Below are 26641 nucleotides of genomic sequence, written 5' to 3'. Positions count from 1 at the left end.
AGGTGTCTGGTGGGACTGGGGTAGGGGCAGAAAAGCTATGGAAGGAGTACCATCTCTGAGCCTTAAGTTTCCTGTGAGATGAACCCAGCATGACTATAGCAGGTGCTAATTATGCAAAGTATTTAGCACAGACCATGGTGCCCACTGCCCCCAACAGAAAGTAGTAGTGGGGTAGACTCAAAACCACATTATTTGGGATTTAAATGTCCATATTGACATCAACACCCAAGTCGTACCAATCCTGGGGTCCCAATTGTGTTCACATCAGAAAACACCCTTTTCTCTGAGTGACCTTCAACTGCCTCAAAGGCTGTCCACTCCTTCTTCCCCTGCACCCAACAGAAGGCAGGGGAAGGCAGCGGTACACATATTCAAGAATCCAGAGCCCATTGTTGCCTGCTGGGAGAACTGATCCTCCCCAAGATTCATGGGTTCCACCCTAAAACTTCCTAGCAGATACCACTAGGCCATCTCCAATGGGCTCTATGGAAGGTTCACTGTGGTGACACCTTGTTCTCTGGAAGTCCTGATCCATCCCTCTATGGTATTCAGGGTGGCAAATCCTCAAACCTCGATGCACTTCTCTCTCTAGGAGGACAGCCAGGTCCCCAAAGACAAGGGCCAGGGTTCCTGCCAATGGGCTGAAGGCTCCCTGTAGGCAGTGGAGTATCAGGGACACTGTCCTCTCCCCTCCTGTGTGTGTTCTAACAACCTCACAGCTGCTTCTGTCAGGGCAGTTCAGAAGCCTAAATCCCCGTGCTAGCACCAAAGCACAGCTGGCCACACCTGCACCTCAGCACAGTAGGTATTGAGGGCAGAAGCTATGCCTGAGTCATTATGAAGATGCTGGGATGGGACCAGGGAGAGGTCCTTAAAGTTGTAATCTGGAGACCTAGAAACTTCTCTGTAGAGGGCACCCGCCCAGCATCGCACCCTTAAGGATTGAGCCATCTTTGAGCCTACCAAAGGGTAACACTACAAGACCAGCAACAAGAACACCTGGTACGGAGTAGGATGTGTCGTCCTTCTACTATGTCTTCATGGACAGGCTGGTAGACCTATGGACCTGCCAGCTTCCCAGGAAATGGGCGTTGTAGACATGTGAAGGCTGATTCCCAAGGGCCAGGATGACCCATGCTCCAGTGAGTCGGGCCCTCTAGCTGAAGCTGGAGGGAAAGGAGCAAAGGAAGGAGAAAGAACTGGAAACCAGAAGATGAGGTATAAAAATCTGTATTTATATTACAATGACAGAATGACACAGCACAGCCCCATCTGTTAGACAGGTGGGATGGGGGTCCCATTCCACTCTGCAGCTCGGGTCTCATAACTCACCCACTGCACTGGCACCAGGCCCCTTGTGTAGCCCCAGACTCTGGCACGGAACCTGCCCTAGTGCCCTAGTTTAGAGGCCTGAGCTAACTTGCTTGCTGGCCTGGGGTCAAGACCCTCTGTGCAGACACAAAGGGTGGTAGGCTGACTGATCGACAGAGGCAAGGAAGGCTTGGGGCACACAGGAGGGTAGGGTTGTCCAGCCACAGTTTGGTGCACAACTCCGTCTGCCTAGGAAGGCAAGCTCAAGCACCTGCAGGATAGAACTGCAGAGGCAGGCCTAGGGCCTCTATAGAGACAAACCTCTGCGTCCTCTCCTGCTAGACCAGCTGGGCCTGCAGCAGGATGGAGGGTCTGGTACATCTGGACCACCTCCCAGTAGGGGGACCCAAGCCTGAGCCTGGAGTTCCAGACTGTTATGGAGCACCACATGGCTCACATGGACAGATGCAGGTGGAGGACATAAGCAGCAGCTATTTTGGTCCAGATTTCTTTCTACAGACACACAATAGCCTTGGCTGAATCCTATGACCACTAGTAATGGCCATACTGTGCAAATGGTAGAGAGCAAAAGAAGGAATAATGGATATGTAACTCTTAGCACCAGCCCCCATGCCTATGGACTACCCCTCACATGTCTGCTAGTGGGAGGGGCAGCTGGCAAGCACCCCTGGGTGACTGAGGAGGCCAGCTCCCAGGCTACATGGGAACCATAGCCTGAAAAGGCAAAGGGCTGAGCTGCCACAAAATTCAGCCAAGGGAGCCACTCTGGTCACCAGGAGTGGACTCTGCTGGCAGGGATGGAAGCAGAATCTAAGGTGCTGGAGACGGAGCAAGGTGTTGATTCGGGGCACATCAGGAGTTCAGGGCACATCAGGAGCCCTGGAGTTCTGAATCCCTGAAGAAAAGCTTTTAAACATAGCTCTGTCCTGTGCTAAGGGTGGGTGTGCTCAAAACAAATGCCCAGGAGACATGCTTAGGCAGACACTGAAGCCCTCCCTCAGTTGGGCTGAAAATATAGACAGAACCAGCTTACTAAGATGTTGGCTATCATATTCCATGGACTCCTACCCAGGCCTGATGTCCTCCTGTCATCTTGAGTACCCAAAGGTCAGGTTCTATGCCAGAGCTGTTTCCAGGAACTCCATTCTGCCTATCAGTAAGCCACCCACCCTAAGATGCTCACTGGCATGACTAAAGATAAACAAGAATTTTTCCCCACAGTTTGGAAATTGTTTACAAATGCACCAGAGGAGGTGGCAGGTGCTGCTGTGGGCCAGCCCATGGCCACTACCAAAATATTGCTGTGTGGTGCCCCTAGAGAGGTCTTCTAGTACTGAAGGGCCAAAAGAAGCCTCCTAGCCAGGCCTGCACCACCTCCAGAAGAGCTGTATTTATCAGCTGCCTATGGCTGAAACTCCAGGCCCTTGCCCAAGGCCGAGAGAAAAGGCCCCAGGCCAGGAGGCCTGCTGTCCCCAAACTTTCAGGCACAGTCACGCTGCCAGTTACCAGGGAGGCACCACTGAAGGCCAGGTCATAGCCCTGCAGGATACAAAAATCAGCCATGGGAGCCACACAGGCATGCATATGTCCCTCCCAGGAGGCTGCAGCTGCTGGGAGGTGCCACCTGTGGAAAAGCAGTGACGGGGGCACCTGCCAGCAGGCCTGGTGCATCCCATAAGCCACAGGGACATGCTGGTGGCAGTGGATGGGGTGAGACGGGACACAAGGCACACTATGACGATGTAACAGAGGATGGGTCCCTGAGACGCTGGGTCGCTCCCACCCCTCAGCAAACAAGGACACAACAATGGCTAGGAAAATAGAGTACAAAAATCTCATACAGGAAGTAGAGGCGGCACACACTCATGTCCCTTGGCGAGTCTTCAGAGCTTTTTTCTCTTTTTAAAAATGTTTCTGTTTTGTGTTTTGGGTAAAGCCTCTGCCAGCTGAGGCTGTCCTGGGCAGGGCTTGTGAGGCCCCTTCTGGGAGCTCCCTGTCGAACTTTTTTTTTCTTTCTTTTTTTTTTTTTCTTTTCTTAAGAAAGGGAGATGAGAAAGCTTGGAGGACCCAGTGGTTTGAGCTTGCTGCTCAGCTTATTCCAGTCCCCTGCCAGGAATAAAAGCCCTGTCTATTTCCTGTGCAGACTAGACAGAGCCATCTGGGCTGGCAGAGGTGAGCAGGGGCCGGAGTGAGAGTCAGGCACAGGCTAGGGGCCATCATTTCCAAGTGACCTCAGGCCAGCTATCTCAGGACATACATTCTCTGATGTCCATGTGTCTGTGTGTATGTCATTGTGGGTGTGAGCCTAGGCATGTGTGTCTACATCTGATGGTCCAAATAGAGCAGAAGCCACCCAAGTTGGTATGAGGTAGCCCAGCCGGACCCCAGGAGCATCCCCCTGGCTCCTGACACCACGGTAAAGGATTCCCACCCGCCTGCTCCAGATGCTCACCCAAGTCCTGCCTTTCACAGATCTCTCTGTCCACATCTCAGGAGCCTGTGTGGACCAACAGGTAGATGGACAGATGAATGGATGGACAGCTGCACCCGCCTGCCTGCCTTCCTTCCTTCTCAGTCCACTCCTCTCTCCTGGGATCCAATGCTGGGGTTCAAGCTCCCCATGGTGGTCATTAAGGCCCCTACACGGATCCTGCCGAGATTTGCAGCATGACATTTAATACTTCTGGAATGATTAGGAATCTGAGAACAGATCATGGGTGACTACGCTGGGCTCCAGATGTGAGAGCCTGACCCTACTTCCCAGCATGGGATCTTGCCCTGCAGAGAAGGGGCAGGCAGTTGGAGTCCTGACCAAAGGGTGGGCAGGCAGAGGCAGGCAGACCAGGCAGCAGCTGTAGATTCGAGAATAGCACAGCAGTAGGCTCATGACGAGGCTGGCTTCAGTTAAGGGAGGACTGGAAGGCTGAGACGCTTGGCTAGGTGGGCAGGCAGGTGGGCCAAGAAGCAAAGGACATGGAGCCTACGAAAGGCCAGGGCAGCCAGGCCGTCTGCAAGGGTGCCCATAGCTGCTGTCGCTGCAGCCACTGCTCTGTAGGCTGTAGTGGTCATCGGCATCACTGCTGCTGCCAACACTGTCCAGCTCCCCAGGGCCAAACTCCATGCCCTCTATATCCACCTCTGAGAGAATAGAGAGAGGAAGGGTCAGGGTGGCCCCTTCCAAACAAGCTAGACTGGGGCTCCCTTCCAAGTTAGAGCTCATGTTTCCCTTTTATGGAAGTGGAGGCTGGGGTTGGGGGAGATAAGGGAGGTCCTCTGGGCCCTGAGGTGGGAGATGCTAGGATGGCTCTAGTCAAAGTCTTGGGTTATGAACCCAGACTCTGCATCATGCTGACCAGTGGTGAGTCATCTGCTTTCACAGAGCCACACGATGGCCTCTGTGCCTCCTTGTCGTCTTCCCATCCCTTCTTTGTGTAAGGCTGGGAATTACCGTAGTACAGCTAGCAGGTAGTTCAGGTGGTGTGGGCACCTTGTCACCACTAACATCATTCTCTCCCTAGGTACTTCCTTGTCCCCCTGGAGCTTTGGGGATTCCTATACCCAGAGGCCAGGGTTGGGCTGCCCCAGCTCCTACCTGGGCACTCACCTTGCTCCGAGTCGTCCGTGGACACAGCAGAACCTGTGCTGTCAGTGCGCACACGCTCTACACTCTGCACTGATAGTTGCTCTAGGCGTCGCTTGAGGAAGCGATGCTCCCGCTGCAGCTGCTCCTTGATGCTCAGTGCCCTGCGGTCCTGCTCCTCCAGTTTCTAGGGACAGAGGGTGGTCTGTGAGCCCACAGTCAAAAGGGAATAACCTCTCTTGGGAATAAGCACAGAAGCTTTATAGGCAGGATCCTTACCCATAACATGACCTGCTAGACAGAGCCACAGGATGCCCAGCCAAATGTGTCCCTCCTCACCCCAGCAAGGTGACCACTTACTCAGCTTGGTCTTTCACTCTTAGCCTGTTAACTAGCTGTAGAATGCCCAGTGCTGCTGGCCAGCCCCAGGAAGCTGAGGCACATGTGGACCTCGAGCCCTGGGACAGTGTCATCCACACTTTGGCAGGCACCTCCCTCGAGCCCTATTCATGAGAGCTCCACCTGCCCCTGTATTGGGCTTCCACTGCAGCATCTGAGAATGGAGCAGCAGTGGGGAAATGGTAAGGGAGACACCTGCAAGCAGGTCTGGTGTACCCTGTAAGGCATAGACCTTCCTACATTCTCAAACCTTCCTGTGGGGGGGCCCTCCTGAGACACTGCTGTCCTATTAAAACCCCAGGGCCTTGGATGTAACTTTCAAAGCTACTACCACCTGATCATGACTCCACACTTGTGAGGAAGAACAGCCCTTTCAAAGGGAAAAACCTATCCTGGCTGACCCAAATGTCCTAAGAACACTACATAAGCAACTCTCAGTCTGAAGGCTTTGGGGGACTGCCTCAGGTAAATCTCCCTTAGCCTAGCCCCACACCAACTCCCAAGAACAGTCTCCACCACTCCTCCCCCTTCCCTTTAAATGTTGCCTACTCCCAGTCCGACTCTCTATGAAGGCATATAATGATCCCTTGCCCCTCTCTTAACTCCACCTCTTCTTCCAGCTGCTGCCCCTGCATAGCCCAGTGTTATAGAGAACTATCTGTACCAGCCTGGTGCCTGGCCTATCCACCCAACTATACTGTCTCCCTGCCAGTCACCACTCAACAACCCAACACAAGGCATGGAACCTCCACACCACCTATCAGCTCCTTTTGGGTCTCCCCATAAACTCCTGACATGTACCTGCTAAGTGGCTCCACAACCCACTTCCAGGTCCTCTGAATCAATGGCTGCCCAAGAGTAGGGATGGCTTGGGGGACATCAGGGTGTCTGGAGAATAGTGGACACAGCATGCTTACCTTGATGTGCATCTTGGCACGCTTCAGGAGGCTCAGAGTGGTGTGTCGTGTGCTGTCAGGGCCCAGGGGTACCAGCTGCTTGAGCTGTTCCAGGTAGAGCCTGAGTTTAGCTCGTCTGAAAGAGCCAGAGACAGACTATCAAGCTAGGCAGCAAATCCCACAGAACTATGGCAGATGTGGCTGGTGGAAGGGGGAAGTGGCCAGCCAAGCCCCTCCATAGGCCCCAGTATCACTGTAGGCCTGCCTCTTGACCTGGAAGTTGCCCCAGACTCTGCTCAGGGCTGGAGTATCTAGATCCCTCTCCAGGAATTCCCTCCTGGTCTGGGTAACACATCCCCTCAGGAGCAGCCTGTTACAGGTACCTCTGTGGACATGGTGTCCACATGGTTCCACAGGGCCTAAGGACCTAGGGAATAAATATCTGTGTTACCCATTCTGCCCTGTACAATGTGCTCCAGTGACTCTTGTCCTCATAGAAACATGAGTTGATAAGATCAATGGAGGGCTGAGGACCAGTTCTGTCTGCTGAGTTTGTGGTCTCACTGGAAACTGCATCATTCCAGACTTTTGTTCCTGTATCCATTTGTGTGGATCCATTTTTTCACAAAACGAACCATATTCACAGTACTTGTTCATATGCTGTAATGCTCTTCTGCCTGGTGTGTAGCTACAACTAAGTTCATCTCCAGAGGCTATCCCTGACATTACCATGATAACAGGGACTGCTTCTACATCTGCACATTCCAGCTGACCAGTATCTGCAGGAAACCAGTGTTCTGTCTAAGTGATGCCCAATTATGGAGCTAGCCAGGCCCTATAGGAAGCCAAGGTGGTTTCCAAGTCAGTATGGCTTGCTTTGGACACATTCTTAAAAGTATAACTGGCAGGTCAAGGACAGAATTTTTTTTTTTTTTTTAGGATTGTGGAAACCTGCTGCCCAACTGGTCAGTCATGGCCAGTGCCCACACATACTTTTTTTTTTTTTTTCAATTTGCTTCTGTTTTTGGGAGAGAGAGAAAGAAGGTGTGAGTTGGATGGTGGGGAGGTAGGGAAGATCTAGAAGAAGTGGGAGGTGAAACCATGATTAGAATATATTGTATGAAAAAAATCTACTTTCAATAAAAAAAAGAGAGTGGCACCATGCTAAAAGTCTACTTTTCATATCTGTTCCCTAGTCACAGAGCCCAAACATCCCTACAGACTCCCTCAGTCCTAAGGAGACTTGGAAGGACAGAATGCAGGAACAACCATCTCTTGGACAGAGGAGGGGGCCCTTGGGTACAGGAAGAGACCATAGAGAGATGTTAACAGTCATACACAGGGTTCGGGCGGGGAGGGGGAGGTGCCACCCATGGCCATTATGCCTTTCAAACTGCACCCATTGCTGAGAAAGCACTTTCTCACCTAGCATCTTGGCTCAGAGGTCTTTTTGGTGAACTAGACTTAGACTTTTGGAAGAACTTCTTAGACACAGGACTGAGGTTGGGCTTAGCCAGAAGGCCGGGTGTGAGTGAGAGTGTGTAAGCCCCTGACTCTGCCTCAAGGCTAGAGGATCTTCAATCCTGCCATATATACAGGCTTCTGGCTCCATATTACTGCATGCATGGTTACCCGCTCAGAGAGTCCAGATCTCAGCTTCATTCCAGCACAGTGAGTATCCAGCCCTAGGAACTGAAGGGACTAGAGAACAGAGCTGGGCTAGGGAGCAGAGATGGAGCCTTCCCGAGATAGATTCCACTGTCCTGAAGCCACCACTGAGATCTGACAGGTGGAGCGGCCAGGGACCCTTCTCACCAGGTGGACTTGTTACACAGCAAATAGCAATTCATAAACCCATCATTTAATCATGTCAGCAGCAATGGCTTTTTGGTAATTGATGGAAATTGCAAATTGACAAGAGACAAAGTATTCCCAAGTTCCCTGTCCCAGAGATGACCACACTGTCATTTTTGGTGTATCTATCTTTCCAGTTCATGAGTGTTAAGTGAGAACATTAGGATACAGAACCACATATGTCACAAGTGACCCACTTTTGTTTAAAAAAATAAAAAAAAAAGCAGACGCACACAAGAGACTCAACAGAAGACAATGAAGCACAGGAAGCGTGCATCTCCAGGGATGCGGCTGGCAACGTTTATTTCTTTAGCTGAGTGCTCTTCTGCATTTTCCAGGTTTTCTATGCTTTAAAAACCCCACAGTTACTTTTACAATCAGAGAAAGACATGTTTATACAAGAAAGAAACACAGCTGAAAGACAAATAACAGTAGGAATGCATTTGCAATACATATAAAAGACAAAATGGTTAGTATTAGTGATGTTTTGAGCTCATACAACACATCAAAAATAAAGAATACTGCCCTCGTGTAACAATGAGCAAAGGACACAAACAGGCAAGTTGCAGAAAATGAAGGGCAACTCTAACATGAACACAGACTCCATCCCATGAGTAATCAGGAAATGAACTCAAACAAGAAGAGGCTCATTTTCTCCTTTATACCAACTGGAATGTAAAGAGGTGGCTGGAACTCACTTGGACAGTACATGTCACAGTTCCTGTGGGAGAAGCGCCATTGATTTTGGCCCAGACCACTGACCAGTATTTCTACTTCTAGAAATTTAGGAGCTATAAAACCATCCCTGGGCATCTGAAAACTCAGCTCAACAATGGTCAGGTCAGAGGGAACCTGGAAGGATGGCTGTGGGCTTCTACAGGCTCTGAAGTCAGGAAGGCTAGGGCACATGGACACAGGTCTGCAGCACTTACATGGTATTGGATGAAGGATCCAGGTAGGGATAATGGGTAACAAGGGCCCTTTATCATTTCAGGGGCCTCCAGGTGACCAGGATAAGGTCTCTGGGTATAGGGAGTACATGAATAATACTTCAGAAAAAAGTACTGCTTCAAGAGATGAAGAAAAGTCACCTGACCATACACAAGCACTGTAAAAGTAATATGTCTACCCAAACCCAGAGAGTGCATACCCAGAGCTAAGCCTATGGTTGGTGAGGGGATGTGGGGAAGGTCTCCCACCCCTATTCTGAGCGCCACAGTCTTAGAGTCTAGGATGCTCTGAAATCTCGCTTAATCCTCCCTAAAGCCACTATAGCACACCAGACTCAATGCTAACACTAATGGCTGTCCCTAGGCATCCCAAACTTGTCAAACCCCTGTGCTTCTAAAGGAATCAGATCTGCCCCTAGAATCCCTGCATTAGTATCAGCAACAGCCCAACTCTCCTCACTGCCCAGCCCCTTGACAATGCCACACCTAAGCTTCTCACTGAAAACCCCTACTCCTCAAAGGAAGGCCCAAAAGCTGGCGGCAGGGGCTTGGCTCTTATGCCAGGGTCCCCCAGCACATGTGTGTCAGAGTCTTGGCTGGATGGCAGAGATAAGTTCCAGGCCAGGTTACTGGAAAAAAAGGGCAATGAGGAATTCCACTACAATCAGTGGTGCGGGACAAGGGGACCCCTACTCTTTTCTATTTATCATCATCTTCTAGCAGTTGCTAACAAAACATGTTCCCGTGTGGTTCCACATGGCTACATCAGGCACTTGTGGGCAGCTATGAAGGAGCATGCCAAGGCTCAACAACCATCTCTGTGCCTGGATTAGGGTTAGGGGCCTAGCTGAGGGTTTAGACCTGATCTCTGAATGTATTGGGCCACTCAAGGAGTGCTAAGGGCATGGAAGAACATCTAGAGCTCTCACCAATACCAGCTAAGACCAAAGACTAGAGCTGAGCCTAGGAGAGTTGCCAGGTCCTGAGGTCAGCAGCAAGTGCTAGACTTGGCAACTCTAACTGAGCTACTGACCTACAGGGGTAGTAGGCCTATGATTGGCTGGGTACTATTCAAAGCTCCAAAAGGGGAAGTCCCACAGGCCTACCTGAGTCTCTCTGAGGGACACTCCACTGAAGGCAGTGTCCAGGGTATGCCTCTTATGGCCTGCTGGGCAGCTAGCCAGGTATTTCCTTCCTTCCTCAGGACAACACACAAGCCCTTCCCTCAGCCAGCGGCCAGGAACACCTGGCATCGATCTCAGGCCAGCTACAGCCAGCCATGACTGATGTCCCTACCAGGGCCCAAGCCCTAAGCCTGTGGGCTGCTCAGGGCTATCTATGGTCTGATTAGCTAGGTAGAAAGACTCTGCCCTAAGCTGGGTGGCAGAGAGCCCAGGATGCCCAACCACTCTTACTCCATCTTAAATTAAGGGCTTCCATGAGACCCAGTCTAACTATAGGCTTGAGGAAGATGGCAGAGACCAAGGGCAAGGTCACTGGATGTCTGCAGAGGTCAGAGGCCAACCCTTATCCTTCCTAGAGGTTGCCATACCCTTACTACCCATGCTTTCCTCAATGGCATTCCCCATCCATCCTCACTACCAGCTGTCCTCCCAAACTCTGCTTCCGGGAAGCCCTTACTATAGGTCAGGCCACTGTGCCTGGGTCTGGACAAGGCTGGCTGGTCTCTTCTGACCTAGGAGCAACCCCAAGCCGGCCTCACACTGGCTTCCATCCCTGTGGCCTGGCCCCTTGGGAACCCCCCAACCACACACAGCCAGTGCAGGAAGTGCATCTCCTCAGGGAACATGGTGTTCTGTCCCTGCCCAGCCACCCGCCCCAACCAGAGTCCTGAATCCCGGGAGAGCGGAAGTTGGCTCTGCACTGGGCGCAGACATGGGGGAGGGGGGAGGGAAAGAACTGGCTGGGCTCCAGATCTTCCCAGTGCACCCAGGAGGGCTCATCTAGGATGCAGAGTTACACACCCCACCCCCCAAACACCAAGAAGGCAAGACAGAACTGGTCCATTCTATAGATAGGAGCAGAGGTCAGGATAGAGCTATTGCCTAGTGTCTCTCAGGGGCTTTCCCTGGTCCTTGCAAGGGGCCTACTGCTTATGGGGCTGCCTGGCCTAAAATACCTCTGCTTCCACTTAGGCTGATGCTGGCAGCCACGAGTATCTCCTTCATCTCCCACCTCCCAGGGCTCAGGCACACCTTGTCATCACTGGCAGAGGGAAGATACAAATGACAAGATGAAGCAGCCTCATGGGCCACCAGCCATACCAGGAGCTGACTAGAGCCTGGGCCTGCTGCCCTCTTGATGCAGAGCATCACAGCTCCTTAGAAAGCAGGCCCCAAAGGCATAGAGGTAAGGGGGAGAGGGCTGAATCCTCTACAAGGGCCACTGTACTGAGAGCTGAAACAAAGTTTCCAAAGGGCCTTCAGCACAGCCAATCACACCATGTCTCCCAGGGAGCAAACTCAGAGTGCTGGCCCTGCGAGGATCTGTGCTCTGAGGCCTTGGTACCCACCAGTTCTGATCCCAGGCTAAACACCAATAGGTCCTGGGCCCAGCCCTTGCCAACCAATCTAAAATGCCTGAGAACAGCCCCTAGACCCTGTAGAGCTGATCTTTCCAGAGCCTAAAGCATAGCCTGGCAACTCAGACAGGTCAGGTCTGCAAAAGCACCCCCTCAGCGTAGGGTTTGGGGGGGGGCGGTCACATCCAGTAGCTCACATGGGAATGGGGGTGCCACTTACCTGTGCTTTTCTAGTTCGTTGTGTGAAGACCTGTTTAGAGAGATAGAAAGACAGGGCTCACTCCGAGGCCCAACAACCAGAGCATAAATAACAGTGGCTCTTTGTAGAGAGCCAGGAGTCCTCATACAGTGGCTAGGAGGATCAAGGTCCAGGATATCTCTGGATGCTGACAGCTAGGGCAGGTGTACAGCTGCCTACCAAAGGCTAGGGTAACCACACACTGAATTGTGAGGATTGGGGCTGGCTACCTTCCTTCTCTGCTCCCTTTCCCTCAGGCCAACTGTGTGCAATATAAGCCATGCAGAGAACCAGTGGCAGTCTGGGCATGTAACACGAAGGCCAGGCCCTCAGGAGACAAGATAACCCTGTCCTCCCACAACCACTCTGTCACACAGATAGGAACACCCAGGACAAAGCTGTTACAGCCAAGTCAGTTCACAGACGCTTTCTGGGCCTGTAGGTATACAGCAGGACATAGAAGACAGCCATTCCCACTTCTCTCAGGAGCTGCATTATGCCAGAACTTGTCACCCTGCGTCCAAGTTTACCTTCCCTGGGAACAGTGACCCCATGGACTGCTTGAGCCCTGCTGGCCAAGCCCACTCAGATCAGAGCAAATTTCTGAACACCACAGGTGCCACTCTGGCTTTCAAGTGACTCTAGAATCTAAGGGAATGCCACAAAGCAACAAGGGATTCCAGGTCTCAGGGCTGCCGCACAAATGAGCGGAAAGCTCAGGACACACCCAGACCAAGTCCCTCCCTGGGCTTCTGCTGGCCACTGCCCACCTGTTCCTTCTTCTGCTGCTGCTCCAGAACTTGGATCTGGTATCTTCTACCAAAAAGCATGCATACTCTGCCTGCCCCATCACCTCCTGAAGCCATCAGGGTACGAGGTCACCCATCTTCCCTCAAGTCCTGCTGATTTCTGGGCTCCCTGTGTGGTTTCCAGGGTCCTTAAAGACCTTCTAGTCACCTGGGCTGGGCCAGAGCCTCAGAATCCCTCCATGAGCCAACCAGAGCCAAGAAGGCAGCACAGAAGCTCCTCACTGGCCTTGGGCCTTCAGCCCAAACTGCAGCCCGACTGGGTCTGTAGGTGTGCTAGTTTGTGCAGGAGGCTGGGGTCAGCAGGGGTCTTCAGTGTTGAGAAGCCCCCGACCTCCTGCACCAAAGGATGACCCTTGTTTTGTTCCCAACCCTGGACTGGAGGGCTACTCTTAAGCAGTATAGGGGATGGCCTTTCTTGGAACTCTTCCTGCATCCAGGGATCCTGGAGGGGAGCTTGTCACACAGGTTCTAGAAGCACCTGTGCCTGAGGAGAGGTCATGGTTGTGTCAGGTGCTGTCTGGGCGCCACCTTGACCTGACCCCTCTGCTCACTTTCTCGAAGAATGGGACTCTGAAAGGCTAGCTCCAGGCCCCTCCCACGGAGCCACTGCCATTAGAGACCTCTCCAGAGCCCACGTCAGTCACAGGGTTGCTGTCCCCTACCCACCTTGCACCCTGGCCTGCTGTACACGAGCCTGTCCTTCCATTTTCCAGGACACAGAAGCCTTACAGGTTCAGAACTGCCCTTCCACATCTGGGATCCCAGCTTCTCAACTGAGCTGGCTGAGGGCAGCCTTCTGAGCAGTGCTGGGGAGGGAAGGGCTATGCCTGCCACCCCTAAGGCCTTAGGTCTTGAGAGAGTTCATTCTGTCCAAGGAAGCTTTTGGGAAGGTGTACCCAAGTCAGAGAGGCCCTCTGCATCCCCTGCCCCTTGCACCCAGGTCTCCATCCCAGCAGAAGGTAGAAGGTAGGACCTCATCCAGGAACAGGAGCCAGAGGTGGTTAAGTGGCCCTAGGCAAGTAACTGAATCTGTCTATGCCCTGGTTTCCTCAGCTGTAAAATCGAGTTCAAAACAAGGCTTCTCAGTAAATTTTTTATTTATGTGCATTGGTGTTCTGTCTGCATGTGTGTCTGTATGAAGGTGTCAGGTACCCTGGAACTGGAGTTACAGAGAGTTGTAAGCTGCCATGTGGGTGCTAGAAATTGAACCCAGATCCTCTGCTGAGCCATCTCTCCAACCCTCAAAATAAGGCTTCTTTTACAAGGCTAGGTCAGATTGCTTACTTGTGTATATGGCAGAAGCATTCGAGTACCTCAGCTACCATCCCTGTCACCTGTGGTTGCTCCATGCCACAGGAACCTGAACTCCCAACCTGGGGTTTAGGGCAGACAGAGGCAGGGGCCAGGCCATCTCACTGTGGAAGTAGTAAGGCCTCCAACACACTTATGTCCTTCTGCAAACTGCCCAAAGCAGGGGCTGGGGCTCAGGCAGTTGGAAATTCAACCAGGTCTTGGACACCACAGAAATAGGTCCTTGTGCCAGCCTCTCTGTTTCCCAAGAACAAGCAGGCCACAGGAATGAGCCCCACCCTCTGCCAGGGAGCCCTGAAGCCCCCAGCCTGCCTGGGAAGCTCCCAGACTGACCCCACAGGAGTGGCTGGGACAAGGGTGGCCCCTGGACACTGTCAGGTGTGTCATGGTCCCCACTGCAGCTGGGAAGGTGGAACCCTTAGGAGTCCTAGCCATGCCTAAACCCCAACTTCAGGGCTACCTCCAAGCACGTACAAGGCCAGGGCACAGAGAGTAGTTGGGCCTTGGGTCTCTTGGCAGAAAGAGCTCCCTGTAGCTTTTCGCCACAAGGCCAGCCCTGCACTTGTAGTTGGGAGTTTCCCTGTCAGTTGGCTGCGCAGGACCGATGGGTACCCAAGGAGGGGTCTCTGTCCAGGTTCCTGAGGGTAAGGTGATGGGCCTAACAGCAAGGCCAGCTTCGAGAAGTGCAAGGGAGGGAGGAGTCCCCAATTCGTCCCTAGGGAGGGAGCAGCGGCCAGCACCAACTGACAACTCCTCTCCAGTCTGGAAAAGTCCAGAACGACTCTGGACGAACGCGGGCGCTGTACGCGTGGCACTGTTTACGGCGGCGGGAGGCGCGGCCGCGGGAAGATGGCGACGCGCGGGCGGGGCCGGCACCTCTTCCAGGCCGGCCGCCCGGGTGCGCGCAGGACTGCGCTGGGGACGCGGAGAGGACGGGGACACTCGGGCGGGGCCGGCCCGAGCTGGCTGGGCACAGCGCGCGGGGGTGGGGGGATGGGGGCGGTACCTGTTGTTTGGGGCCTTGCGCACCAGGCCGGCCGTCTTTGTTTTCTTCCTGGCGAAGTCACCGTCGAAGGGCAGCACAGAGGCGTAGCCGTGCTCGGCCTCTGCGGGACAGACGGTGCGATCAGCGGCCCCCTGCGCCCGCCCGCCGCCCGCCCACCCTGGCACAAAGGGGCGCGGGCTACCTCGGTCCCTACGCTCCAGGTACTCGGCCGCCTCCAACAGCAGCAGCAGGGAATTCAGCTCCATCCTGCCGCCCGCGCACGGGACGGCGGCGGCAGCTGCCCGGCGCGCTCCTGCCGGCTCTGCTCGCCGCACGCCCCGCGCCTGGCGGCACACCAGCCCGACTCGCGGACTCCAGCGCTGGACCGCCACCCTCCGCCTCAGGCCCTCAAATTGACACATAAGGCGAGCGGCGGTCGTCACATCCAATAGGCGTGGACTCTCTGGCCTGGGGGGCGGATCCTAGGCCAGCCTCGGCCAATGGTGACTGGCCGAACGCCTCGGGCAGGGCTGAGAATGTTGACAGATGCGAAGCTTGGCTGGGATAGGTTGGCCCCAGTAGTAACAATTTAGAAGCCCAAGCTTAGCAACAGCACGTGGTGGCCCGGCCCCAGTGCTCGCTGACTGGCGGCCGTCGTGCATGTTAAGTAGGCATTGCACACCGATTGGGCCAGATCGGCCTATGTAAATTGGGACCGCGGACCAATGGCCGGCGACGGGGCGTGGGGCCAATGAGGGCGCCCGGGCAGGACGCGTTGCCGAGAGGAAGCGCAGCGCGGTGGGACCGCTGCCCGGCCTACGCTGGGGCCAGGAGGACGTGGACCGTGTCTCGGGAGACACCCGGCAGGATGCGCTGCGGACACGCGCCCCGGTGCTTTGTCGTGCCATGCACGTCGTGCGCAACGACCTGTTGCTCGGGGTCAGCTGTACCACAGTCTCGGTAGAAGACCCGGTTTGGGGGCCTGACTGGGGCCGGAGCTGGGATCTTGCTAAAGGACTGCAAACGACACCTGTCCCCGCATGAATAGTGGCTTCAGGGAAGGCTAAAACTTGGGACAGAGACGCAGACATTTGGAACCTAAAAGCTACTCAGAAAATGTCAGATCCAGAGTAAGCAGAAACACTTAGTTTCCTAGTGTCCATCAGGAGTGAAAGAAAGATCACCAGGTCTAAAGAAGGGGCCCCAAGATCTGCTGCCACGAGCAAGAGAGATCCCGGAGTGCAGTCTGTTTGTGGTGCTTGGTCTGAGGGTAGGGCTATTCCAATAATCAGGTTCTGGTGACCGACAAGAGGGCGAGCTCTTCAGCAGGCTCTTGGCTGTGTGGCCGCTTTAAGTCCTAAGCAGATGGACCAGCAAGCTGGAGAGTTCTGTGGCATAAGGTGGCTGGCTGGACAGCAGCCTCTAAAATAGAAGGAGACTACTGTCGCCAACAGCAAAAATTACTAATGCTACACTTTATTGTAGGACCAAAGCGGATGCATGATACACACTTCCTTGTGGATCTCTGTATGCCCAATATGCAGATAAGGAAACTTGCAGAGTCCCCTTGAAATAGGAAAATGGAGACCAGTGCTCCTACACTGGTTACTCAAGACTGTTAACAATCCAGGAATGTGGAAACCAGAGCCACTTCGTTCCCAATCTGGGTGTGAGCCACAGATGTCTGACCTGTGGGGCAGGATTAAGAACAACAGGTGCGCAGAGGGAGCCCGGCAAGACCCAGTGAGGAACCTCATGCTGCTGTAAACAGTCCTGTATAGACACTGAAAGAACCCCTTGGTGTTGGCTGAGGTGCCTCTTGGACCAGCCCCACAATCACCCCAAGGCCAGGTAGCTAGAACCAGTTAGTCTGTAGGGCTGCCTAGAGTTGTGAATGAGAAGGATGTCCATCTTTCTGGAGCACTGAGAGCCATGCTGAGATTTGGGGGTCCTGAGATTAGCACTGTGGGGGGGGGCAGCATTTTGATGGGTGCACCCTTGCTTCGGCAGGCTGGAGAATTGCCTCAAAGTGCTAAGGCAAGACCTCCCTAGCCTGCTGCCTCCTGCTACTGGGACAGGATGTTCCAGTGTGCTGAAGTGGAGCACAAGGGTAACCATGGCCTCCCAGCCTGGGAAAATTTTAATCTCAACCGAAGACACTAGCTCCTACCAGCTGCACCCAGGGCAAAGCACTTTCCGGTGCCAGAAGGGCTCACCCTCTGCCAGATCATGCAAAAGCTGGGAAAAGTGGACAGTGGTGACCTGGTGAGTGAAGGTTGGCTATAGAGGAGTCCTAGGGGCAGGACAGCAGTCCTGCTGCTCAGGGAGGCTGCAGAATGAGCTGGATCCCCAGGGGAGTCTGGAAGCCGCTGCTTGGAACAGGAACCGGCTTGCAAGTGCAAAGGGCAAGCTGGTCCCATGGAGACCAGTGGGGTCTCTACACCCATAGCCTTCACGGTGTGAGGTGGGGCAGAGGCACCAGTAGGGCCTGTGTGCATCTGTGCCCCCAAAGTTCCCAGGATTTGGGAAAAGGAGGCAGCAGCTTGGCTGACCAAGACCCTGTACTTCATCACAGGCCACTTACTGTGACCTGCCAGGCTCACCTAGAGAGGGCCAGTGGGCAGTAAGAAGGCAGACACCTCCACTCCTGGTAGTGTATTGCTGCCAAGTCCTCAGCCCTGTCTTCCCTCACGAATTGGAGGGTAACCCAGCATGACCTAGGAGAAAGGACACGGGGCCTCCCCCAGTTTGGGGTGGATGATCAGGGGTTGCAAGTCTTCACTCTGCCTGACCTTTCCCCCTAGCGGCCTCCCCCACTTCCGTTTCTCTGACTAGGAATAAGGCTAACACCCACTTCTGGGGCATCTGGAGGGTTGACCAAAGAGTTTTTGATCCAGTATGGGAAAGGGCTGCTTGATCTCCTCCCCCAACACACACACACACACACACACACACACACACACACACACACACACACACACACACACAGAGAGAGAGAGAGAGAGAGAGAGAGAGAGAGAGAGAGAGAGAGAGAGAGAGAGAGAGAGAGAGAGAACTGAGAAACCTCTAGAAGAATGCTTTTAGGTCTTTTCCCCCCTTACCCTGCCCTGGCTTCTCTCTCTGGGATCAGGTCACCAGCTTATGGTACACAGCACCCTCATACCTCCCTGCCCAGGTATGGCAATATTGCCCAGACTTCTTAGGAGCGCCAGGGAGTGTCCCACACAGCCAGGGTAGAAAAGTTGCTGAGGTCTACTCCTTCTCCCCCTCTTATTACCTGACCCTGCCCTCTCTCCTACCTTTGGCCTCTTCAGTCATTGGTGTAGACGCCTGGCAGCCACTGGGCCCCAGCCCTAGCATCCTGTTTGGTTTGCCCACGTGTCAGAATCCTGCAGCCTGAACCTGCCTCTCCTCAGACCCTTAGTGGGAAGCTCCTGGAGGAGAGGTCTGGATCTGTAGGATGGTGGGCCTAGCAGGCCCTGGAGAGCTATGATGGAGGAGAGCTCAGTCCTCTAGAATCTGCTGCTACCTGCACTGGGAGGCTAGTGGTGTACCCACAGCAGGGAAGGGTGAATGGAAGTTCTGTTTGATTCCATTCCCGAGAGCCATTCTGGATTCTAGTATGGCCATGAGAATTTGACTGCCTAAGCCTCAGTTTCCCTAACTATAAAATAAGAATGACAACCTCTGGCTTTTGGAGTGCTTGGTGACACATTGAAGAATGCATGAAAAAACCCTAGGCAGCGGCAGGCTGAGCACAAAGCCATGCCCAGGAAACAGCAGGAATATGTGCAGTAAGTACTGCAAACCCCTGGCCACGCCCATGGGGTAATGGAGCCCATAGGGGCAGGCTTACCCAGTCACAACCGGTCAGAACCTGGGGTGGAGCTTAGGCTGCCAGGCTGGCCAGTCACAAGTACCAGGCCTGGTCTCTGAGCACTTGGAGGCCTTCCAGAAAGTTTGACATGCAAGAAAACACTGTTCAAGAATACAAAAGGAAGACAGGAAAATCAAAGTGCATCAAGATGTAATTAATGGTCTATGTAAACTAATATAATGTCAATATTATTTTTTAAATTTAAAATATAACAGTTCATTGTATTTGTGAATGATTTGTGCAGTACTTTTTCTTCATTTCAAGCTTTTCCCGCTATACTAATGGGCATGCATAAGTTAACAATTTATATATTAAATGAATTTTGTAGCCTTAAAGGTCCAAATCTTTCCAATGCTTTCACAGAGGAGAAATAAAAAAGACGTCCATGAATGAGGGATGTGGGTGAATGCACTCACTCACTGCCATGGGGTCTCCACAATAGGGAGAGCCAGAATCACTGGCAGCTGAACCACCTGGACTTTGGCTAAGAGGCACAGGGAGGGCCCATCCTGGCCCTGCCTCTGCTCCTGGACTCATATGACTGAAGGAGTCCTCCTTCTTGAAGGTCATACATGAACTAGAGGGGCTCTGCTGTGCTCTATGTGTACTGGGGGTGGGAGTCAGCACTGCTCTCAAACAAGGCTTCCTTGTGAGCCTAGGAGGAAGCATGGACTTCTATGCTTTGGGGCTAGAGAGAGCACAAGTGGGGTCCCTATTACCTCCTCCAGCTCCCTCTGCGAGTGCTGTCAGCACCGGGCTCACAGAGGCCACAGGACCCCTCAATCCAGCATGCTGTTAGCCCCACCCCACTCTTATCTGTGAAAGGCACCCAGCACTTCCAGGACATGTCTACCCTGCTCTCTGTCATTGCTGTGCCAGCTAGAGACTCCTCCAGTCCCTCTACCCATCTTCAGGATCTTGAAAACCGGGGCATAGCCAATGGGTCTGTCTGTGCTGGGATTTTGTCTGGACTTGGGGTGCTAGTCACAGTGGGGTGACCCCTGCATGGAAGCACACCCCCCACCCAAAAGCCAAGTTTCGCTAAAGAGACATGGAGTGCCCCCTGGTGGCAATTAAAGGCTGCAGTCATAATTCTGGCTGGGTCAAGGACACTGAAGGGAGATGGGAACCGGGCTTCAAACCCATGCTTCGCTTGGCTGCAAGAGCTATCATTACCACAAGGACACCAAAAGTCCTTCAGAGTCCCATGCCATGCCATACACCCCAGGGTCACTATATGTCTGGCTTATGGCTACCTTTTCTCCACTCAGGCCAAGACTCAGCTGAGTATGCAGTGGAGACACCATGCTGCCTCCCAGCCAGGGCGATCCTGGGGTCCTCAGTGGGCAGATAGGGACTGAGGACAAGTTAGCTGTACAAATGAGACACAGACAAGAGGGATAAGCATCAAGGGGGCCTCTGAAATCTCATGTGTGCAGGCGGGTCCCCAGAACCACTTCTGTGGGCACTGAGTAGACCCTATGGAGATGACAAATTGGGACTCTTATAGTGACTTAAATGAGACTGTCCCCTACAGGCTCAGATATTTGAACACTTGGTCCCCAGATGGTGACATTGTTTAGGAAGGTTTGGGAGGTGTGGCCTTGCTGTACAAAGTATGTTACTGGGGTGGGCTTTGGGTGGTTATAGTCTTGATTCATGTTCAGTTCTCTCTGTCTGCTTCCTGCTGTGGTAAAGGATGTAAGCTCCCAGAATTCTGTTTCTGACACCATGTCTGCCACTTGCTGCCATGCTTCCATATCATGATGGACTTTTATTCCTCTGGAATCCTTAAGCTCAAATAAACTATCTTCTGTAAGGTGCCTTGGTCATGATGTTTTATCACAGCAACAGAAAAGTAGCTAATGCATCAGACATAGAACTAGAAGTATCCTTCTCTGCCCTCTACCAATGCCACCTCCCAAGATCAGGCATAGGAATCTCTGCTCCTGACCCTTCAGCTTGCTAGCCTGTCCCAGGTAGAGCTCTAGGCAGTCTAGTCCCTGAGCACCTGAGGGCCCCTGCATGTCACTGCAGTCTGGGGTAGAGGTGTTGGGAGAATGCTGAGGGTCCCTTCCCAGGACCATGCACAGCCAAGAATAATGAGAACCATGCTGCCAGCTGCCAAGCATGGCTAGGTGGTCATGAGCTGGCACAACTCCCAAATTCCAAGGATGGCTCCCAGCACAACTAGCTTGGACCTGTCTTCAAGTTCTTCACTTCACTGGACACTTCTGCAGCAAGCTCTTGACGGATTCTCCTTGAAGCACACAGCTCAGCTCAGCTGTTGTTTGATCCTAACGAGCTTTGGGTTCCCTGTCCATGAGAGGGGATCCCGCTCTCTTGAAGGACTGCCATGGGGATTGTCATGGACATATAAAATTCTGCAACACCAAAATTGGTAATAGTGGGGAAATAAGGTTCAGGAAGGAGGCCCTGAGGATCTCTAAGAATGTTCCGTGTCTCCACTCCCCCAGGAGTTCCCAAACACAAACTCCAACCATGGATAAGGCTTCTAGAGCCTTCTTGAAGTGTCTTACTCCTGGCTCTGCTCTTGGTGTGGAGATAGTTCCACAGAAGGGTGGGGTGACTAGATATCCTAAATTTATCATGGGAGGCCTGAAATTCCTTCATCATGGGTGAATGGGACAGTCTATTATCCTCATTGAAGGGTACCTGTGGTCCCAGGCCTTAAAGAAGGCAGTTCATGGAGCAACTCCCTTTATCCAACTTATAAAGGTAGGTCAAGGCTACCTCATAAGGCCTCTCATGAGCAGATCACATGGGGAAGCAAGCTCGCTTATGTGTGTGCGTCACGTGCGCATGCACACACACACACATACACACACACACACACACACACAGAGAGAGAGAGAGAGAGAGAGAGAGATATTCAGGCCCCTCTAGAGGGCAGATGCTCTGTTCTGACCTTTCTTCCCTCTGACATAGTAGACACCATGTTTCAGGGTTTGAAAACAAATGCCCGCGATGTGCATTTATTTATACTGTAGTGTGCACAAAGGAACACACTACAGTATAGCTCCATGTGGGCTTCTGCAGGTCCTCGCTTCCTGGTTAGTAGCAGTAGAGAGCCTTCTTCAATAGCTTGAATGCCACTGTGGTTCAGCTGTCCAGCCAGTGACACAGACACTGGGACGCAGGTGGGTGACAAGGCAAGGGCCATTTCTCTGCATTCTCTTCAGGTGGGCAGAAAGGTAGGGTCCAACCCTGGGAAGTATGTGTCACCAGCCTACCTGAGCTCTCCTTTCTTATGCTCCCTAGGCTCTGCTCCACTCAGAGGGAACCTCACTTTAAAACACATTCTCACCAGAAAGCAGGTGTGAGAGCCACTGCTGCCTCTCACAGTGCCACTTCCCCACCTATTGTCACCCAGGCACCCATCTTCTAGACACTGGGTACTTAAAAAGACCCAAGGACTCAGGCCCCAACAGCAGACAAAGGCCCTGTCACCATGGCAATCCCAGCCTGGACCCGCTTCTTGCATTCTTCCCAGAATAGCCAATGAGGCAGTCCCCAGACTGCTGGCTAGTACAGATCTAAAACTAACAGCATCAAGGTGGAGTGGCCAAAGGCATGAGCCCTGCCCCTTCCCCTAGCATAGGCCAGAGGCCTTAGCTGCAGGATGTGCAAGAGCTGGGGAGCCAGGCACCCTTCCAAGATGCAGGGGAAGGGTGGCCAGCCCCTCCGGAATGATGACAGGAGGACAGGTCCTGACATCCAACTGTCCCCAAGGCACAGATGCCCCAGTCTTCCAGAAGAAAATCCACATCAGCGCCAACACCATCACCTACCCAACAGAGACAAGGACTTGGTGTTCATAGAAGACGCCAGAGCGTATGCAATCCTTAAATAGATTTATGGAAATGGTTTCGAATTACAGCATTTAGAAAATAAAAATAATCTCAATACATAATATTCCCTCTGTTATATACTCTCCCCCCAACCCCCGCACAGAAGCCATTTTTGTGCATGTGTATTCCACTGCTGAACTGCGATTGGATTTCATCCTATAAAAGAAGCAGTAGGTGTGTCATCTCTCTAAAAATAAAGCTGTAATCATCATTGCAACGTGAAGCCTGAGTTTGAAGCCTGAGGAGGTGTCTGTGTGTCTCAGCCTGTCCAGGCCGCGCTGAGGTCTGAGGAAGTGGGTTAGTCCCAGTGGGTGCAGAGGAAGAAGGAAATGTTAGCCAAGTGGCGGCTGCCTGATGAGTCCAGTCCCAAACACCTGAGAGCACAGCCTAGGTACCGGCAGACGGTCAGCTCCTGCTCCGCCAGCAAGTGGCAATGGTATAGATGCCAAGAGCATGCTTGCTGCCCCAGGAGACCACTGTGTCTGCTTCCTACATTCTCCCTTCAAAATAGAAACGAGATGTATGTTGTTGAGCAGGGTCCTGAGGCAGGTGGTGAGCACTAGGGAATGAGGTGGGTGTAAACACAGGGAGTCCTGCTATGATGTTGGGGCCTAGAGCCTCCTGGCTTCTGCTTCCAAATTCTCAGCTACAGAAGAGAACATACAGAACTGGCCCTCTCCTGCCCCATATGCACAGCTGGAGCAAAGCGCCATTAGATGGGCAAGAGAAGAGAGTCCAACCCTGCCTGGTTAGGTACCCTGACCTGGAAGTAGCAACGGAGCATCCCTGGGTCTCTCCTCTGAATAAAGCCGGCCTCTCATTGGCCCCATGCCAGGACTGGTGTCTCCATAGGTGGAGAGGCCAGGGGGAGTAGACAGAGGCTCTGGACATTCTGGAAACCCGGGCAGGTCTGCAGCAGCAGCAGCAGCTTGATGAGATGCGATGAGGCCCTCCCGCAGCACAGCCTGGACAGGGCACACGGCAGGCACAGCACCTCCTTCCTGGAGACCCTGGCTAGGACCCAAGGCAGGCATAGTGCCCCGGCCCGGAGTCTCCAGTCCGCTCAGCTGGGACGTGCCAGGCACAGCATCACATGCCTGTCTTGTCACTGTAGAAAGGTGTAACATGGAACATGTAGCAGTGTGTGCACACACGGACTGGCTTCACCTGCCCGTAGCGCGGGAGCGGTGCTGAGTGTGATGAGCAGCGGGAACAGAAGATCTGGAAGCCAAGGGATAGAAGGCAGTGAGCAGACAGGGCCTTTGTCAGCCCCTTTACACAGCCTTCCCACCCAAACCAGACAAAACCACGATGGGTGGGAGTCAGCCTGACCCAGACCCTGCACACTATGGAGCTGGAGCTTTCTGGAAACTCTGGGCAGGGCTGGCCCAGTAGGTCAGGCTTCTTGAAAGTAACTAGGCCCTTCACCATAACCACGGCAGACTCCTTCTCAACCCCCATTCCCACCCCTTCCTTGTTCTCACCTTGGAGGGGCCAGGATTGAGCCTGGATACTACCTAGGAATGGCCTAGTACATGGAGCCAGAACAGCACCTAGAACCTAGATGGGCACCTGCACAAGGACTACAGAAACCTGACTTCTAAACCCTGATGCTGTGCTTGGGGACAGTCCCCACACAACCCCAAAGATGCAGAGGGCTAGTGGGGCCCCACCCACCTTCCCACAGCTGCGGCAGTGGTGCTTCCTGCGGATGACGGTAAAGGGAGCTTTACAGGAGGTGCAGAAGCCACAGGCCTCATCTGGCACCCACTCAGGAGGGTCTGTCACAACAAGAGCAACAGGGCATCAGACATGGAGAGCGGTGGGCTGGGGGGAGGGAAAGGGTAGAGGCCTGGCTGGTGGAGAGACACCTCCTATCCCACTCCTCTGGTCCTGCTCTGGACTTGCCAGTCACTGCCTGTGACTAGTTACAATGTCAGTGGACAGAGTCACAACCCAGTTGCAGGCCCCAGGCCAGGCCATCTGGACTCAGGATGTACAGGACGATCATGCCCTAACTAAGGCCTTCATCTCTGGTCATTCTGTTTAGCCATCTGGCTAGACACTAATGCAGACCTCCCTGACCTAGGCACCCCTTTAACATTATAGTAGCATACTTTTCCACAAGCCTTGGGCCCCCTCCCATAGATGCACTGCAGTATTCCCAAACAGCCCAGGATTCCTCTCCCCTGACAACCAAGCTGCCTAGCTTCCAGCCCACTCTGGGCAGACTCCATGTGACCATATCAGTCTGCAGCCCCTGTCCTTACCACAAGGAAGGCTTCTGCACCTTCCCAAAGCCACCATTAATGTCCCAGAGTGTCCTGAGGTTGCTATGTGAGACTCCTTCAGTGCAGGTGAAGTGCTGGAAGATTGGGTATTGTAGCCACAGCCAATCCTTGCTTCTCATTCCTGAGCGTGTACCTACCAGGCTGAGCTGCTAAACAACAGGCCCACGGTTGCACAGCAGTAAAGGGGCTGTATATACCTAGTACTAAGGAGGAGGTACAGAGTGGGAGGCCACCTCCCATGGGAAGCTGTATCCCCAAATGGCCTGATGTCTGGATAACACGTACAGAATAGCTCCTTGTGCTCAGCAGACAGCATGCCAGGTCCACACCAGAGCTTCCCACATACCTTCAAAGTCCCCATCTCGAGTCTTGGCTGCCAGTTCTGAGGATGACACAGTCTCCTGGCATAATGCACAGTCCTCCAAGGCCGCGCTCCGTAGGGTCTGGGTTACTGGAAGAGAGAAGGAAGCCCCTGGGGTTGGTAGGCAATAGAGTAGATGCAATTGATTGTCCTTAGTGAATACTTGGGTGTGTTGTTCTAATTTAGATGGTCTTATAATAAAAAAAAAACCCAGAGCGATATATCAGGGTGAAAGCTGAAAGATCAGAGAAGCAGAGCAGCCAGCCACCAGTTCTTACCTCTACAAAATCCTCAGCCTAAAGAGAGTGAGTCTCTGCTTCTTCACGCCTTATACCTTCATACCTTTCTCTGCCCAGACATTACTTCCTGGATTAAAGGCATGTGTGCTTCCCAGTACTGGGATTAAAGGTGTGTGCTACCACTGCCTGGCTCTGTTTCCAGTGTGGCCTTGAACTCACAGAGACCCAGACAGATCTCTGCCTCCCGAGTGATAGGATTAAGAGTGTGTGCCACCACTGTCTGGCCTCTATGTCTAATCTAGTGGCTGATTCTGTCCTCTGATCCCCAAGCAAGTTTATTAGGGTACATAATATATCACTACATGGGTGCCTCTAACTTTCCAGCTCCCACAAGCCACCCAACCATCTCTCAGCACACAGAACAAGTCACTTTAGCAGGAAGGATGCCAACCCTGGCAAAGTTCTTCCTATAAAAGGGTCCATTCTTTGTACAGTGTGGTGAACTCCGGGGATACTCGGTGGCTCCTCTCCATGAACCCTGGGCCCTTACCCTGACTGGTAAGATTTCCTGGTCTATGATCCCCAAGGCAGAAGTTTAAAGCCATGGCATCTGAGAACCCTGTCCAAAGTGTGGCCAAGGCGCCTTCCTTACCACCAACTTGACTCATGATTTCCAGAAGGCAGCCCTGCCTGGACAGCCACTCACAATTTGGCCAGGTGGCAGAGCTGGTTGATGCAGAAGTTCCTCCTCACCAACAAGGACATGCCCTGCTGGGCCAAACTTCTAGGACCAGCTTGGCTATCCCACATACCCAGATAGCTCATGGGCAGAAGCCCTTGTGCAGAGATGTAGCTCTCCCCAAACAGATACCTCAGACTAGCACCAGGGGTGTCCAGCCCCATTTCCTACCAGGGACTCTACAGGGACAAAGGGCAAACTCCCTTCCTTGCCAAATATCTATTTACCTGTTGTGTGTGTAAGGTATGCATGTACATGAAAGTATATACATGTACGCACCTATGTGTAAATGTGAGATCACATATGTGTGCCTTCAATGAGCTGAATATGTATAACTATGAGGCAGTTGGGAGTGGATATTGCTAC

General features: G+C 53.0%; 2 protein-coding genes across 4 annotated transcripts in view; both read right to left on the bottom strand.

The window, feature by feature from the left end:
* Positions 1–1214: 1214 nt before the first annotated feature.
* On the bottom strand, positions 1215–15334 carry Mxd4 (MAX dimerization protein 4). The gene is made up of 6 exons (XM_052736212.1): positions 15099–15334; positions 14918–15017; positions 11774–11803; positions 6229–6343; positions 4937–5099; positions 1215–4470 (listed from the first exon to the last, which is right to left on the bottom strand). Exons 1-6 carry the CDS (start codon positions 15316–15318, stop codon positions 4313–4315), a joined length of 786 nt encoding a protein of 261 aa, XP_052592172.1. The 5' UTR covers positions 15319–15334; the 3' UTR covers positions 1215–4312.
* A 7297-nt stretch (positions 15335–22631) lies between these two features.
* Positions 22632–26641, bottom strand: part of Zfyve28 (zinc finger FYVE-type containing 28) — a 98606-nt gene continuing 94596 nt past the window's right edge. For 2 of the 3 annotated variants that reach the window (XM_052736200.1, XM_052736202.1), the window contains exons 11-13: positions 25283–25387; positions 24323–24426; positions 22632–23866 (exon numbers count right to left, since the gene is read on the bottom strand). In XM_052736200.1, the coding sequence (XP_052592160.1) occupies positions 23735–23866; positions 24323–24426; positions 25283–25387 (341 nt within the window). In that variant the 3' untranslated portion in view covers positions 22632–23734. The remainder of the gene's footprint in view (positions 23867–24322; positions 24427–25282; positions 25388–26641) is intronic. The other variant, XM_052736201.1, reaches the window with a different exon arrangement.

This window comes from Peromyscus californicus, unplaced genomic scaffold (assembly GCF_007827085.1).
Source record: "Peromyscus californicus insignis strain IS unplaced genomic scaffold, ASM782708v3 Scaffold_13__1_contigs__length_99412109, whole genome shotgun sequence".
Taxonomy (NCBI): Eukaryota; Metazoa; Chordata; class Mammalia; order Rodentia; family Cricetidae; genus Peromyscus; species Peromyscus californicus.
The sequence above is the reverse complement of the archived record's forward strand: the minus strand, read 5'-3'. Positions and strand labels throughout refer to the sequence as shown.